This window comes from Hemiscyllium ocellatum, chromosome 8 (assembly GCF_020745735.1).
Source record: "Hemiscyllium ocellatum isolate sHemOce1 chromosome 8, sHemOce1.pat.X.cur, whole genome shotgun sequence".
NCBI lineage: Eukaryota > Metazoa > Chordata > Chondrichthyes > Orectolobiformes > Hemiscylliidae > Hemiscyllium > Hemiscyllium ocellatum.
The window spans coordinates 29,287,142-29,305,087 of NC_083408.1; the positions used below are offsets into that span (position 1 = coordinate 29,287,142).

Below are 17,946 nucleotides of genomic sequence, written 5' to 3' on the forward strand. Positions count from 1 at the left end.
TGCACACAGTGCAATAAATAAAGGAAACAGCCTGTCAGCAATTAGCATTTATGGCTCACATAATTTGACAGAAGAACTGCAATGTAGGGAGTAGACACATGCACACACACATGCCTCCTTTTAGTTGGGAAAGATATTGATTTGAGCAGGTCCTTTGCCGAGAAAGAAAAATACTACTTCTAGCATTTTAAATGTTTTTGGCTTTGCTTTGAACCCAGCTTTGCAGGGATGTTTTCTCAGTAGATATTAATAACACCTCAGTAATGTTACACTACAACCTATTTAAAAATATAGTGTGACAAGGACAGCTGGGGACAACTGTCAGCACTTAAGTAAATTGTTTTCTATGTCCTTTTAACGTAACACCAAGATCATGGTATTTAATTGCAAGAGACTTAACGAACCAGCATTAGTTCTTAAATATGCGAAAATTTAAATTGTTTTCTCCATCTGCTGTGAATAACTTCAAAACGCTGAATTCCTGAGAACACATTTGAGTGCTGAGTACCTCAAGGACAAGTATTGGAACAGATTCCTTCCTGGTTAATTTTACCCTGTGTTTTTGAAGAGAGAAATTAGATACAGCAGAACCAAAACATCCTGTAGTTTTAAAGGGCTTTTGCCACATTATCACTTGCAGACAATGTACACGACAGCAATGCACAAGGGCAAATGACAGTGCAGCAGTAACTGAGCTCTGCAGTCTGACAATGATTTCTGTAAGATTTGTTTTGAAAGCTTTTTATTTCAGAAAGCCAGAAATGTAATACAATAGCACTACCCTGTTCTTTTGATAAAGATCTTTTTTGGACTGGGAAAAAAATCGTAAAATAAACACATATTTTACAGAAGGGGACTATTTGTCTCATTAGGTCTGTGCTGGATTTTTATTGGCCATCCAGCCACCCCAATTCTCCTGCTCTTTTCTATTGTTGTGCATTTTGTTGTCCTTTCCAACTACATACCAGTTGACACATGGAGCATTGTGTCAACTCAAATTTATCCTCCTGTAAGCTTATGTTTACTGGTTGCTCATCACTAGAAGAATGATTTAACAGCTTGGTTTTCCAGGCTGGCTGGCTTTTTGCCACCCAAAAGTAGGTTGTGTTTAGCTAAATCAGTTCAAATGCAAAGCTGCATTGTGAAGATAAGAGGGTCTGATTACAGCACATTTTAGCCGCCCTGACATCACAATCCCAGCACGGCACAGACTCTATGCTTCAAAATCCTATGTATAACCGACCTTGTGTGCCAGTCTCCATGACGCCGACATACAATGCATACATTTTCTCTCTGTGACCAGTTAGGTTTGATAATTGATTTATCACATAAATGGGCACTGATAATGTTTCATTCTTCATGCCAGGTGGAGACGTTACTATCACAGACAAAGAGAATGTATTGAGCCAGATAGAACATAACGTCTCTGCTAACATCCCTGCTGAATGTAGGCATCGTTCAAAGGTTTGTGCTCTTTCCTGGGGTAAGGACCATATCAACTTTCCAACCGACTATGATTTCATCCTGGGTGCAGATATTGTGTACACCTCCCTCGTCTACCCCTTGCTGTTAAAGACTCTGCTGCATCTGTGCTATGAATCGACCATCATTTACCTCTCTACCAAGTTGCGCAGAGGGAACCACTCTATCTCTTTCCATGAGGAACTTTTGCCTAAGTATTTCAACTGTGAACTTGTCCACAGAGTCGAGGACAAAAATATCAATGTGTACAAGCTTAGCAAGTTGAATCCAGTGACGACAGACGATGCTTTGATGTAGAATCAAAGAACTGTACAGCACAGAAGAAAGCCATCCTGCCAGTGCTGACTCTTTGATGAAATTTCTCCCACTTATCTGCTCTGTAGAAAGATGGATCTTATTTAAGAACATGGGCAGCCCTTCAAGCCTGCTGTACCATTTAATAAGATTGTGGCTAATCATCCACTTCAACATTACTTTCCTGCTCTATCTCTGTAACACGTTGATCTTAGTCTTGACGATATTTAATGACTGAACTGCTATAGCCTTTTGCAACAGAGAATTCCAAAAATTCACCTCTGAGGAAAGAAATGCCTCCCGACCACAGTCTTAAATAGTCTGCCCATTTTTCTAAAGCTATCCCCTGATTTTCGAAATTCCAACTCAGATGAAAGTATTTCCTCTATCTAAGCTGTTAATCCCTGTAAGGATTTTGCTTGTGTGAATGAAATTACCTCTCATTCTTCTAAACTTGAAAGAATATAGGCCCAGTCTAGTTTATCTTTCCCCCATAGGACAACCTCTCTCTCCTTCGCTCTCTCTCTTTCAATCCTTTTTCTCTCTCTCTCTCTCTCTGTTTTCTGTCAGCCTCTCCTGTTGTCTTTCTCCCCTGGCCTGGAAATACCCTGCTCCCCCATTCAAGGCTCTCCCCCAACTCCAAGGTTTCTTCCCCATCAATATCGACGCATGGGTGGCACGGTGGCACAGTGGTTAGCACTGCTGTCTCACAGCGCCTGAGACCCGGGTTCAATTCCCGACTCAGGCGACTGACTGTGTGGAGTTTGCACGTTCTCCCCGTGTCTGCGTGGGTTTCCTCCGGGTGCTCCGGTTTCCTCCCACAGTCACAAAGATGTGCGGGTCAGGTGAATTGGCCATGCTAAATTGCCCATAGTGTTAGTAAGAGGTAAATATAGGGGTATGGGTGGGTTGCGCTTTGGCGGGTCGGTGTGAACTTGTTGGGCCGAATCTAATCTAAATTTGTGCCCCTCAAACATTGCCTCCAAATTATGCGCCCCAAACCTGTGCTTCTCAAATATTGGGGTAAAAAATGAGGTCTGCAGATGCTGGAGATCACAGCTGAAAGTGTGTTGCTGGTTAAAGCACAGCAGGTTAGGCAGCATCCAAGGAACAGGAAATTCGACGTTTAGGGCTTATGCCCGAAACGTCGAATTTCCTGTTCCTTGGATGCTGCTTAACCTGCTATGCTTTAACCAGCAACACATTTTCAGCTTCTCAAATATTGCCCCATTTCACTCCAGGAGCTAGGGTTGACTTTGTGGAAATTTTTTTTTGTTGACTACACCTTCTCAAATATATATGTGAAAAATATTGAGCATCCCAACATTTGACTTTCTCTGCACATTTTCTCCCTTTGTGTAGGAAATCAACACAACTGCAAAATGGGGGCAGTGTTCTCAATTTAGCTACCTTCCTATAATTAACTTCAGCCCAACTAAGACTACATCAGCTTTGACTCATTGCTAATACCCATGTCTATCAGACTATTATAGATTTCAGTCCTACTTGAGCACAAACTCTTGGCTAAGAGTGTGATAGGAAATGCACTACAGTCCTACCAGCTCATTGCAGAGAGAGAGAGAGAGAGAGAGAGAGAGAGAGACACACACAACTGAGACAGTTTAACCTAAGAATCACCACAGCTCAGGAAAGGAAGCAAGTTGAGAGGGAAAGTGTTTCATGGTAACCTCAGCCGGTATAGAAATTGAACCCATGCTGTTGGCATCATTGTGTATCAGACATCAGCTTTTCATCTCACTGAATTAACTAAACCCTTAACTTCGTACTGCTGAAGGCACTGCCCTTTGGACAAGATATTAAACCAAGTCTTCCCTGTCTTTTCAATGGAAATGTTTTGAGGAAGAGTTTAAGTATGATCCCTAGCATCCTGACAATCACTTATCCTTCAAACAACATTGCTTTGACTCTTATCTCATTACAACTTATATGAGCTTTCTAGACCTTGTGACTATAAGATGTAGGAAGAGAATTAGGCTCATTGATTTGGCCCATCGAGACTGCTGCTCCATTCAACGGTGGATCTGATAATCCCAAACTCCACTTTCCTGCCTTTTTTCCTCTAACCTTTGATACTGATTAAAAATCTGTCTATTATGGCCTTGATAATGCCTTTCAACTCAGCCTCAATAACCCTTTGTGATAAAGAACTCCACAGATTCACCATCCTCTCAGGGAAGAAATTCCTCATTTCTGTTTTAAATGCACAACGCCTTTTCCAGTCCTCGACTCCCACAAGGGGAAACAGTCTTTTCCCATCTATCCTGTCAAGTCCCCTCAGAATCCTATATATTTCAATAAGATCACCTCTCATTCTTCTAAACTCCTATGCGTACAGGGCCACTTTATCCCTGAATTTTCTACATTATGGCAATGGCTATATTCCCAAAGTAATTCATTGGTATAAAATGCTTTGTAAAGGCCCAAAATGGTGAAGTGCACTATATATAAAAGAAACAAATCTTTCGTTTACTGGAATTCTGAAACTGCATTTTTAACTCTACATTTTTCCCATTGGAATGTAACACTGAGCTGAGTGTGAGTTAAACTGCATTAAATGCAGTTAATGTTGTGCCATTGTGATTTTGGTGTGAAATTTTATTTTTGTCTGTTCATTTGAAACCTGAATGCCCAGGAATGAAATAAAAGAATTGTTAAGCAAATAAATTACATTCGTCATCTTTTGTTTGGCATTTCAGGTTATAACAACTCTCGAAGTGTTGTTTCCTTCGGAGCATTGTAAAAATGATAGACTTGAATACAGCGCGGGGAGGGGGTCAGTCAGCCTGACACATCCTGCTGGGGTCTCTGCAAGAACTCAATTCATCCCTCACCCGTGCTACTCTCGTCAGCCCTGTAAATGTTTGTCATATAATTACCAAATTTGCCTTCAAAAGTCTGATCGACTCTCTCCCCTCCAGTTTCTCAGTTGGAACATTCCAATCCTTAATCACATGTTACATGAAAACCATTTTCCTCATTTTTTTGGTCAATCACCTTAAACTGATATCCACTTGCTTCTCAGCCCTAAAGAGAAAAAGTTGCCTATTTGATTTGTCTGGACCCCTCAAGATATTGAATCCTTCTATCCAATCTCCTTTCAAACTCCTAATCACTAATGTGCAAACATATCTGATGGCCATCATCCCCGGAAGCCTTCCAGTAAATTATAGTTGAACCCTCTCTCGTGCCTCCACAATCTTCCTAATGTGAATATCCATGACTGGTTAAATTACTGTATTGAAGCATTATTAATCCTTTTAGACAGGTTCACTACAATAACTTGTTTTTGTACTCTGAGCTCTGTAGTGATTGTAACGACGTCAGCCAAGTGGGCCTCATAGAATAAAAGTTCCCTGATTGGACCAGATTAACAGCCCCAATCAGGGAACCTTAGCTGACAGAGATAAACAGCAGGGTGTGGTGTTGGGGAAAAAAATAAGCACTACCGCAGTTAGGCGGTAGTGTGGGGGTTTTTCAAATCAAAACAGGAATGTTTAATGTGAAGGGCACTGCTTGTCACTGGCCACTTGGGTGTTTTCCTATCTTCCTGGTGGTGGAAATTGAATAAAGATTCGTGCACTTTGTGTCTCTCAATGTGTCTCACACCTGCACACACACAAAAAGAAATAAAATAAACAGGACTGAAGGCCACTGCTTGTAACTGGACACTTGGGTGTTTTCCCTTACTTGAGCTGTATCAGTGAGAGTGTACCTGCCTGTGCAGGTACTCTCCTCCTTGAAGGTGTCAGAGGGGAAGGGGACTATTCCTGAACCAGCTGCCCCACATCGAGAGAGGGGAAGGAAGAAGGAAGAAAAAAAGAAGACAGAAGAAGAAGAAGAAGAAGAAGGAGGAAGAGGTGGAAAGAGGTGAGAGCTTTGATTCCTGGGCCTACTTTTGGAGCTGCAGCCTGGGCCTCGCCAGGTCAAGGGAGTGTTACTGCTGACCTGGGGCCCACTCCCACTGTTGGTCTCTGGGACCCTGCCCGGGCCCGCCTCACCACTGCTGCCTGGGACTCGCCCGAGGCCCCTTACCACAACCGGTACCACTGCTGCGACCTGAGGCCCACCTTCACTGCTGCTGCCTGGCACTTGCCTAGGAGTCCCTCCCCAACAGGTCTGCCTCCATTGCTCCGAACTAGGGCCTGCCTGGGACTTGCCAGAGGCCTGCCTCAACTGCTGCTGTTGCCTGAGGCCTGCTTCCACCACCGTTGCCTGGGACTCGCCTTAGGCCCCTCCCCTCAACCTCCACCACTGCTGCAACCTGAGGCCCACCTCCACTCCTGCTGCCCGGGACTAAATTTTAGGGATGCCTGAGACTTGCTTTAGGGACCCTCCCCAACAGGTCTGCCCCCACCGCTGCGACCAAGGGCCTACCTGGGACTCGCCCGAGGCCTGCCTCCACTGCTGCCGTTGCCAAAGGTCTCCACCATCGCTGCCTGGGACTCGCCTTGGGCACCTTCCCAGGACCTCCGCCGCTGCTACTGCCAGAGGCCCACTTCCACCGCTGCCACGTGGGGCCTACCAACACCCAGCTGCAGAGTATGGCGAGCCTGAAGGACGCAGGGCCCAGCCAGACCTACGCAGGGATAGCCGCTGCCTTAGGCTCGGCTGTCTCAACCCTGTCCGCAACCGCAAGCCCCTTCAGGCACTTAACTAAACACCTGGGGATCAAGGCCTATCCCCACCCCACTATGACCATTGAAGCCTGCAGCAAGGCCATGGCTGGTGTGGTCAGCCCACTAGCCATCGTCGCTGCGGCCCGGATGTACAGGAAGGCCGTTTTCTTCCTCAGGATTGAGCAGGCGGTCCACCTGGCCGAGGAGAGGGGGCTCACTGTGGGCGGGACACATCTGCCCACCCTATCCCCATCCCCATCCCCATCCCCACCCCCTTCACCTAGCCCATGGCCCACCCCACCCTGGCACGACAATACTCCTGTGGCCGTGCCAGCGTCAGCCCGGCACGTGAACCCTGACCCCCAAACCCGTACCTGTTCCTGGCCCCACTGACCTCACACCCAACCCCCACCCCCCCACCCTGTTACAGAAACCCCTAGTGCTGCAACACCTGGCCTGGGGGCAGCCCAAGCCCTGCCCCACCCAGCCACCCCCTGGCACTAATCTGGGGGGAGCCACTACTACCTCACCACCTCCAGCAACAGTTTCACTGGGCCCCTGCCCACCATCACCTGATAAACCAGGGGTGGGGCAGGAAGTGACACAGCTGACCCTCCCCACCCTGGCCACACCCCCTGTCTTCTCCCGGCCAATCGTATTCTGGGAAAGGCTGGGGGGTGGGGGGTGAAGGGACCTCGGGGCCCCATGACCACAAAGGCGGGCGGGGAGGGGAAGGCCCATAAATTTCCTCTGTCGCTCTGGGGAAGAGGCACTGGCCCTGGGTGGGGAGAGATATTCCAGCAATGTGCTGGTGGTACTGTCCCTCTCCAGGGGATGAGCCAATGGTGCTTCTTGACTGTCTCACACTGTGGCCTGACCTGCTCAAACCCCCCGGGGCAACAGCGGGACTGTCCACTGCCATAACTCCTCCAGCCTCTGGGGAGGGCTTGAATAACTACATGGGCTGTACTGCAGATGACAATGTTAAATTATCTGCTGGGTCGTCGAGCAGTGGAGGGGAGGAAGGTGTTATCCTTGCTACTCATTCCCAGACTGTTTTTCCGGGTGCCTTGGCCCTGGGGGGAGGACCTTTTCCCCGAGGAGCTGGGTGTCATGGTGTTGGGAGAGGAGTGGGGCCCTGAGCCTCTGCTGCCCGGTGACCTAAACTCAGGGTGTTCCGGGAAGGGGTACGCCGAGGCAGGTACTGCTGGTGACCCTGGGGGTGTGGTCACTGGAGGTTTGAGACTAGTTGGTGGTGCCGGACCAGCCCCCATCCTCTCAGTGGGGAGGGGTCGGTGACCGCGGACGACCTCCTGGAGGAGGGTTCGGGACTGGTGGTGGACAATGGGGACGACGCGGAGTCCGTCTCCAGCGACATTTTCGAGCCCCAGGGGCTCCCCACCGATCTCTCCCTCATCCCCCTCGAGGAACTCCTGGGAGTTTGTCGAGGAAACCCGGAATCATTGGGATAGAGCCCAACTGTCGCTCGACCGCTGGAGCTCCTGTGAGAGAGCTTACTGGTCGGCCCACGCTGCGCTCCAGGCCTGGGCTCGACGTGAACGAGCGAAAGCGTGTCAGGAACTTCCTGGAAGCATTTCTGGTGCGACATGGAGACAACTATAGCCAGCCTCAACATCAACGGCAGCAGGGAGTCACAGCGCAGATTCCAGACCCCCTTGGTCCTCCGGGATGGGAGGTATGTGGTGTTCTTCCTGCAAGAAACCCACACTACCCCGGGAGATGAAGCCAGCTGGCTCCTGGAGTGGCGAGGGGGGGGTCTACATGAGTCACCTCACCTGCAGATCTGGCGGGGTGGCTATCTTGTTGGCCCCGCATTTTCAGCCACAGATCTTGGGGGTCAGGGAGCCAGTGCCAGGCCGTTTGCTTCACCTGATGGTTCGGCTGGGGGGCGCGGTGCTTCACTTGGTGAACGTCTACGCTCCCCTGGCCGGGCTGAGGCAAGCGGGCTTCTTCGCTCATCTCGCCTCCGTCGACGAGAACCAGTGTGTCATCCTCGGGAGAGATTTTAACTGCGTTCTCGAGGACAGGGACCACGGCGGTGCCCGCATGAGTTGGGTGTCGGGGAGGGGGTTGGGGGACTTGGTCAAGTCCTTCGACCTGGTGGACGTCTGGCGGAATCTCCATCCTGACTCCATCGCCTTCACCTTCGTGAGGCTTGGGGTCAGAGCGTCCAGAATCGACCGGCTGTACGTTTCGCGGGCGTACGCCTCCTGTTTTCCGAAGGCCTCCACTCGGCAGGCGTCGTGCACGGACCATCACCTGGTGTGGGTGGAACTCCTTCCGTTCGGCGCCAGGTTGGGCTCCGCGTACTGGCACTTTAACAACCTGCTGCTGGAGGACGAGTGCTTCTGGGACTCGTTTTGTCGTTTCTGGGCCGGCTGGAGAAGGAAGTGGGGAAGCTTCCCCTCCCTGAGGCTATGGTGGGACGTGGGCAAGGCTCACGTCCACGTCTTCTTCTGTCAGGAGTATGCGAGGGGGTCGACAAAGAGGCGGAAATCCAGGATCGGGGAGTTGGAGAGGGAGATGCTCGACCTGGAGTCACGCCTCGGTCAGCCCGACGTGGACCCGGCCCTGCGCGGGGTGTACGAAGAGAAGAAGGCCGCGCTCCGGGACCTGCAGCTCGTCGGGGCTCGGGGCGCGTACGTGAGGTTGCGGATCTAGCTCCTCCAGGACCTGGACCGCGGCTCCCCCTTCTTCTACTCGCTGGAAAAAAGGCGTGGCACCCGTCAGCAGCTCTTCGTGCTGCTGGCCGACGACTGGTCCCTCGTCTCGGATCCGGAGGGTATCAGGGCCCACGTCCGATCCTATTACATGGCCCTGTTCTCTCCGGATCTGTCCAGCGAGGATGCTCGCAGAGTTCTGTGGGAGGACCTGCCGCAGCTCAGCCCGGAGGACGCCGGAAGGCTCGACGCACCCGTCACTTTAGAGGAGCTGACCGGCGCCCTCGACCGGCTCTCGAGGGGTAAATCCCCGGGGCTGGACGGGCTGACTGTGGAGTTCTTCAGGGCGTTCTGGGATGTCCTGGGGAGCGACTACGCACAGGTCCTGGGGGAGTGTCTAAATGCCGGAGAGCTGCCCCTTTCTTGGCGCAGGGCGGTCATCGTCCTGCTGCCAAAGAAGGGGGACCTTTGTTCTTTGAAGAACTGGCGTCCGGTCTCCCTCCTCAGCACGGACTACAAAACCTTCGCCAGGGTGTTGTCTTCTCACCTGGCTTCCATGCTGGCCCACATGATTCACCCGGACCAGTCCTACACAGTCCCGGGCCAGAGGATACACGACAATGTCCACCTGGTCTGGGACCTGATCCGTTTCTGTCGACGGGCTGGTCTGCCGAGCGCCTTCCTGTCTCTCGACCAGGAGAAGGCGTTTGACAGGGTCGATCACGAGTACCTGCTCAGGACTCTGCGGGCGTTCGGGTTCAGGATGCAGTTCGTCGTCTGGATCCGACTTTTGTACGCCCTGCAGTGTGTCTGGTTAAAGTTAACGGGTCCCTGACGGTGCACCTTCGCTTTGTGAGAGGAGTGCGTCAAGGCTGTCCCCTGTCCGGCCAGCTGTATTCCCTGTGTGTGGAGCCTTTCCTGCGCCTCTTGCGGAGGAGGTTGTCAGGGCTGGTTCTGCGCGGCGCAGGCACGGGGGTGGTCCTCTTGGCCTACGCTGACGATGTGCTCCTCCCTTTCACCGACCCGGCTGACCTGGGGAGGATGCGCGAGTGCCAGACCATGTACTCGGCAGCGTCTTCCGCCAGGACCAACTGAGCCAAATGTTCCGGACTACTGGTCGGACCATGGCGGGTGGACTGCTGGAGGAGCTACGGGGGTTCAGCTGGAGTACCACCCATCTCCTCTACCTGGGGGTCTACCTCAGCCCGACCGAGGAATCCTGGCCGGCCAACTGGCAGGAGCTGGAGGCCAAAGTCTTGGCTCGCCCAGGCCACTGGACAGGACTGCTCCGAGTGCTATCTTACAGGAGCCGAGTGCTGGTCATAAACCAGCTGGTGGCCCCCATGCTGTGGTACCAGCTGGTGACTTTGGTCCCTCCTCCTGGCTTCGTCGCTGACATCCAGAGAACGTTGGTCGACTTCTTCTGGGACAAAAAGATGCACTGGGTCGCTGCGCAGGTTCTGAGTCTCCCCATTGAGGAGGGCGGTCAGTCGCTAGTGTGTGTCCGCACCCAGGTGGCGATGTTCCGCCTTCAGACCTTGCAGCGATACCTTTACGTCGAGCCTCCTCCTAGGGGGTGTGCCCTGGCGACGTATTTTTTTCCGCCAGGTGCGTAACCTCAACTACGACACGCAGCTCCTGTTCGTCGACCGTGACAGTTTGGAGGTCGCCCTCAAGGTGCTGCCTGTCTTTTACCAGGTCCTGATCACTGTCTGGAACACGGTCGAATCACGCCGCGCCTACCCTCCGGCAGGAGTAGCGGCTGTCGTCAGGGAGCCGTTGCTCAGGAATCCGCACCTCCGTGCTCGTGGGTTCGAGTGGCTGTCGGAGGGGAGGGCTGTGGCGGTGAGGGTGACCAGGGTCGGGGACGGGCTGGGTGCCGGGGGCCTGGGCCGGATGTTGCTGCAGGACATAGCGAGCAGGGCAGCGGTAGACGTCCGGTACGTGGCCACCGCCATCCGACGCCTTAAAACGGCGGTGCTCGGACCCGACGTAGTGCACCAGTTGGAGGACACTCGGGTGTGCGGTGGGGTCTTGTCCGCACTCATCCCAGCCCAGACGGAATTTCACATAGGCTCCCGCGGGAAGTACGGGACCTGTGCCCCACAACCTGAGCCACCTCCGGAATTTTAATTTTGTCCCTTTTTAAGGATATAAAAAGGCGGGTCCTATATCGACTGCTGCACACCGTCCACCTCTTCTCCCTCATCCACCGTCTGGACACGCCTTGGCGTGCCCATTTGCCACCGGGCGGTGGGGATCCCCAGTAGAGGGCTCTCTATGTGGGAGTCCTCCCCCTTTCTCTCAGGGATCTGGTGTGGAGGGTGCTGCATGCAGCAGTCCCCTGCAACCACAGATTGCGGTGGTTCACGGACTCCCAGCCCAACTGCTTGTTCTGTGGAGTCCGTGGACCACGTGTATATTGGGTGTGGGCGTTTGCACCCCTTTTTTAAATTTTCTCAAAAACCTCCTCCTCTGCTTTTGGTTGCACTTCAGTCCCACGCTCCTGATCTTCGGGCACCCAGTACGGAGGGGGGAGGGCAGGTCTGAAGACCTCCTCGTGGGTCTGCTCCTGGGCCTGGCCGAACTGGCCATAAACAGGTCCAGGCAGCGGGCTGTGGAGGCAGTCGTGAGGGCCGATTGCCTGCCCCTCTTCTGCGGGATCTTGCGTTAGAGCCCATGTGTCCTTGGAGAAAGAGCACCCATGTCCACCAACACCCTGGAGTTGTTCAGGGAGAGGTGGGTGCCACAGGGAGTGGAGTGCATTATTTCCCCTTCCAACTCTATTTTGATTTAGTCCCTGCCCTCCCCTTCACTGTTTGATCACACAGTATTGCCCTTTAATGTGAAGGGCACTGCTTATCGCTGGCCACTTGGGTGTTTTCCTATCTTCCTGGTGGTGGAGACTGAATAAAGATTTGTGCACTTTGTGTCTCTCACGGTGTCTCACACCTGCGCACACACACACACCATGGGTGCTGGGGAAAAATAAGCACTACCACAGTTGGGCAGGAGTGTGGGGGTTTTTAGAATTAAAAGAAAACAAGAGCGTCAGGCATCCTGTTCACTCAAAAAAGAAGAAAAAAAACATAAAATGGAATCTATACTCGGGTGTTTCTTTTTGAAAAAAATAAACAGAAGTGTAGCATTGCCCTTTGATGTGAAGGGCACTGCTTGTCACTGGCCACATGGGTGTTTCTTTTCTTCCTGGTGGTGGAAATTTGAATACAGGTTCGTGTATCATGTGTTGCTCGCTGTGTCTCACGCCTGCTCACACTAAATAAAGAAAAAAAATAGAGAGAGAAGAAAAAATAAACAGCAGTGTAAGTGGAGTGTATTATTTCCCTTTCCAACTCTATTTTGATTTAATCCCTGCCCTCCCCATCACTGTTTGATCACGTGACATTGTCCTTTGAAACAGGCACTGCTTATCACTGATCACTTGGGTGTTTCTTTTCTTCCTGGTGCTGGAAACTGAATAAAGATTTGTGCACCTTGTGTCTTTCACTGTGTTTCACACCTGCACACATACAACATGGGTGCTAGGGAAAAAAATAAGCACGGCCACAGTTAGACGGTAGTGTGGGGGTAAAAGGAAAAAAACAGCAGTGTATTATTTCACCTTCCAACTCTATTTTGATTTAATCCCTGCCCTCCCCTTCATTGTTTGATCACGCGACATTGCCCTTTGAAAAGTGTACTGCTTATCACTGGTCACTTGGGCGTTTCCTTTCTTCCTGGTGGTGGAATGTAAATAAAGATTTATGCACTTGTTATTTTTTCGCTGTGTCCGATACCTGCACACACATGACATAGGTGCTGGGGAAAAATAAGCACTACCGCTGTCAGGTGGTAGTGTGGAGGGAAAATTTAAAAAAAGGGTGTTCAACATCCTGACACTCCGAGAGCTCACTCTGAGGGAACTGGATCAGTGTCCAGGACTCTTAAAAAGAAAAAAAAGCTGGAGCGTTGGGGTTTTGTTCACTCTGAGAGCTGGCTACGAGGAAGCTGGATCATTGTGTGTTAAGGACTCGTCACTTTTCTGTAAAGAGGAAAGGAGAGGAACTCCTGAACAGCCTGGAATTACCCAGTCATTGTATCTTATTTACTGCCTGTTGGTGTGTTCTGACTGAGGACGAATTTATTTTGAATTTTTGTTTTCTTTTCTTTATTGGTTATTGTGATTGTTTGTTTTCTGGCTCTTCTTTCTGTTACTTCTGTTAATTTGAAGCTGTGCTCAGCTGCACAGGCTGCACCACCACTGCTGCTGCTGTTACTGCCTGGGCCTGCTCCTACTACTGGAGCCTGGAGCTCGCCTGCACTGCTACTGCCGGGGGACTGCTCCCACTGCTGCTGCCTGGGCCCCACCTGCACCGCAAAGAAAAAGAAAAACAATAAACAGGAATGTAAGTGAAGTGTATTATTTCCCCTTCCAACTCTATTTTGATTTAATCCCTGCCTTCCCCTTCACCGTTTGATCACACAACACTGCCCATTGAAAACGACACTGCTTGTTACTGGCCACTCGGATGTTTCCTTTCTTCCTGGTGATGGAATATAAGTAAAGATTTACACACTTGTTGTTTTTCACTGTGTCCGACAACTGCACACACAGGACGTGGGTGCTGGGGAAAAATAAGCACTACTGCTGTCAGGCGGTAGTGTAAGAAAAGTGGAAAAAAAACAGGAGTCTCAGGTATCCTGTTTAAAGAGAAGGGAGAAAAAAAATACAGGATTAGATTACTTACAGTGTGGAAACAGGCCCTTCATCCCAACAAGTCCATACCGACCCACAAACCACCCAGACCCATTCCTCTTCAGTTACCCCTTCACCTAACACTACAGGCAATTTAGCATGGCCAATTCACCTAACCTACACATTTTTGTACTGTGGGAGGAAACACACGCAAAGAATGTGCAAACTCCACACAGACAGTTGCCTGAGGAGGGGGGTGGGGGGTTGAACCTGGGTCTCTGGCACTGTGAGGCAGCAGGGCTAACCACGATGCCACCATGCCACCGTGCCATCCACCTCACAACAGGAGTGTCAGGGATTCTGCTCACTCTGAGAGCTGGTTCTGAGGGAGCTGAATCAGGATTCTCCATGGGTAAATTAAAGGTGACATGGCGACGGGATCCCAGCCTCTATGGAGTTATTTCAAACTCTATTGAGGCGTGCCTTAATGGGGCTGCTGGATTTTCAATGTTTCAACCTCTTTTAATGGACTTTGCAGCTTCAGCCACTCTTCACTGGGGCCTTAGTGGCTGTGTCTTGAATACTGGGAAGATTTCCGGGGGCAGAGTAAGGTCTCACAGGCACATGAGGGTCAGAACCCACATTAGTTTTTACCCCCAACCTTCCAGTGGACAAATCTCTTCAAAGGTAATGGATTCCACCCATCTACAAAGCCTCTGGCCTCATTTTGTAAAGCCCATCATATACGTGTGCCTTGTCAACTCATCTCTGAACCTGGGCTTGCTTCCTCTGAAATAGAGTCACCTGAGAGGAGATTTATTTGAGCTGCATAAAATGATCAAGCCCTTGATTGAATGGATGTAAAGGCTTAAACAGGTCGATCAAGAAGTAAGGAGCACAGGTTTAAATTAATTGATGGCAGAATGAGAGAAGAATTGCTGAGATGCTTTTGTTCAGCCAAAGGGAGGTGCAATTCTGAATTTTTTTTTCTGTAATTCATTCACAGCAGGAGGGCTTTGCTGACTAGGCCAGCATTTAGTGCCCATCCCTAATTGCCTAGACGGCAGTTCAGAGTCCACCGCATTGCTGTGAGTCTGGACTTAGATGTAGGCCAGACCAGGTAAGATGGCAGTTTCCTTCCCTAAAGGAAATTAGTGAATCAAATGGATCTTTCCCTGCAATCAGCAATGGATTCATGGTAATCATTAGACTCTTAATTCCATACTTTTATTGAATTCAAATTCCACCATCTGCAATGGTGGGATTCAAACCCAGAACCTCAGCACATTACCTTGGTCTCTGGATTAACAGATAATACCACCAGGCCATAACCTCTATGGAAGTTATGTAGTTGACTTAGCATTGCAATGCATGCCCGGGATCATGTTACAGGGCTCCAGTAACAGATAATGATAGTGCATTAGGTTAGTTAAATCACTGGGAGATGAGCTAATGCTGAAGATGATGGTGCTGTAATGCGATAGGTTAAATGTGATCGAGGGAACTAGTGTAGCAGATGATGATTAGGTTGGAAAGGCAAAGCAAGCCAGCATGATTGGGTATACTAATGCCATCAGATAAGTGCGGGAAGAATAACTGTATAAATTGCAGAACAATTGTGGGGAGTTGGGAAGACATTTTGCTGGCTCCCACAGCTTTGATTTTGCAAGATTAAAGTTTAATTTCATGAAGGATTTTCTGCGTCTCCTGGTAATTTTTTAAATTGTGCATTGAGTGATTCTTCCACAACACCTCCCCTACCCTCATTAAACTGAATCAAAGTTCTTTGCAAGTTCAAACAATGCTTAAGTGTTTACTTGATGTACAGCTATAGGGATACAGATCAAAAGCCCTGCAGTTAAGTGGATGGCACTGTTTTTATCTGGCAGAGACAATGGGTTGAACAGTTTCCTCATTACCAGGAGTGCTCTATCTTTTTAACTTGAATTGATATTGTATCTTTATTTTAGCAGACTAGTGTGTTATCATGCAAAATTTGACATTGTACCTCATCACAGGATATTTTAAGATGAGGAAGATCTTGATGAGAAAGGTAAGGTTGAGGGAGTGCTTTAAAGGAGCAGAGCATTCAAGAGGCAAAGACCAGAAGTCCAGATGAAGATAGATTCCAGAATTTCAGGCTTTGCAAGCTGAAACCAAATTGCCAAAGGTGAAGCAATTAAACTCAAGGATGAACAAGAAGGTAGGAATCTCAGAGGGCTATAAGCAATGTGCATTTTAAAATGTTATTGTTGTGGGGCATCAGTTTTTCCCAATGTGTGTTTCTTTACAAAATTGCACACAATGCTTACATAGAACAGTATAGTGCCTCATGCTGCACTGACCTGTGGAACCAATCTGAAGCCTATCTATCCTACACTATTCCATTTTCATCCATATGTTTATCCAATGACCATTTAAATGCCCTTAAATTTGGTGAGCCTACTACTGTTGCAGGCAGTGTGTTCCACGCCCCCACTACTCTCTGAGTAAAGAAACTACTTCTGATGTCTGTTCTATATTTATCACCCCTCAATTTAAAGCTATACCCCCTCATGCTAGCTATCACCATCTGAGGAAAAAGGCTCTCACTGTCCACCCTATCTAACCCTCTGATTATCTTATATGTCTCAATTAAGTCACCTCTCAACCTTCTTCTCTCGAATGAAAACAGCCTCAAGCCCCTCAGCCTTTCCTCATAAGACCTTCTCTCCATACCAGGCAACATCCTAGTAAATCTCCTCTGAAACCTTTCCAAAGCTTCCTATAATGCAGCGACCAGAACTGTAGGCAATACTCCAAGTGCGCCTGCACCGGAGTTTTGTACAGCTACAACATGACCTCATGGCTCAGAAACTCAATCCCTCTATCAATAAAAGTTAACATACCGTATGCCTTCTTAACAACCCTATCATCCTGAGTCACAACTTTCAAGGATCTATGTAGATGGATACCGAGATCTCTCTGCTCACCTAGACTATCAAGAATCTTACTTTTCGCTCAATACTCTGATTCCTGTTGGACCTTCCAAAATGAATCACCTCACACTTTGGCAAATTAAACCCCATTTGCCACCTCTCAACCCAGCTCTGCAGCTTATCTATGTTTCTCTGTAACTTGCAACAACTTCATCAACCTTAGTGTTATCTGCAAATTTAACTAATCCATCCTCGCATGCCCTTATCTATGTCATTTGTAAAAATGACAAACAGCAGTGGCTCCAAACCAGGTCTTTGCAGTACACCACTAGTAACTGAACACTTCCCATCAACCACCACCCTCTGTCTTCTTTCACCTAGCCAATTTCTGATCCAAACCGCTAAATCCCCCTGAATCCCATGCCTCCGTATTTTGTGCAATAGCCTACCGTGGGGAACCTTATCAAACACCTTACTGAAATCTAAACACACCATATCAACTGCTTTACCCTCAACCACCTGTTTGGTTACCATCTCAAAGAATTCAATAAGGTCTGTGAGGTACAACCTACCCTTCACAAAACCATGTTGATTATCCCTAATCAACTTATTCCTCTCTTGATGATTATAAATCCTATCTCTTATAAGCTTTTCCAACATTTTATTCACAACCGAATTAAGGTTTGCCGGTCTATAATTTACAGGGTTGTCTCTATTCCTCTTCTTGAACAAGGGAACAACATTTGCTATCCTCCAGTCTTTTGGCACTATTTCTGTAGACAATGATGACATAAAGATCAGAGCCAAAGGCTCGGCAATCTCCTCTCCGGCTTCCCAGAGAATCCTAGGATAAATCTGTTGGGGAAGAGTTAATATTATTTGCCTGGAAGCCATTTTCCTAATCTGAATGAGAAACCAAAGTCCCTGGCCAGAACTTTGCTGGCTGTACATTTCTTACAATGAGGCAATGTGAACGGTAGGGTTTATCCTCCTAAGGTGCCAAGATAGAGTTTCCTCCCTTTGCTGAATGATCAGCGCAGGCTGTGGTAAGCTGACATAGACTTGCCAATTAGTCCCACTTCCTTCATGAGATATTTGCCACTTCTTGGTCATTCAGTTAATTAGGGATATCTCTGCTTAGTGTTAATCTGTGTAACTAGCACAGGTGGTGATACCATTTGTTCTGTCCTCTTGTGGAATGCATAATAGTGCTTTAAGTTTGAATTTAATGACTAACC

At 49.1% G+C, this 17,946-nt stretch overlaps 1 protein-coding gene across 1 annotated transcript in view; it reads left to right on the top strand.

The window, feature by feature from the left end:
- The window catches only part of LOC132818050 (EEF1A lysine methyltransferase 3-like), a gene marked incomplete at its 3' end in the record, with an annotated part of 34,946 nt that extends 25,717 nt beyond the window's left edge, over positions 1-9,229 (top strand). The window contains exons 4-5 of the mRNA XM_060828659.1: positions 1,367-1,738; positions 9,216-9,229. Coding sequence (XP_060684642.1) covers positions 1,367-1,738; positions 9,216-9,229 — 386 coding nt within the window. The remainder of the gene's footprint in view (positions 1-1,366; positions 1,739-9,215) is intronic.
- Between the last annotated feature and the right edge of the window lie 8,717 nt (positions 9,230-17,946).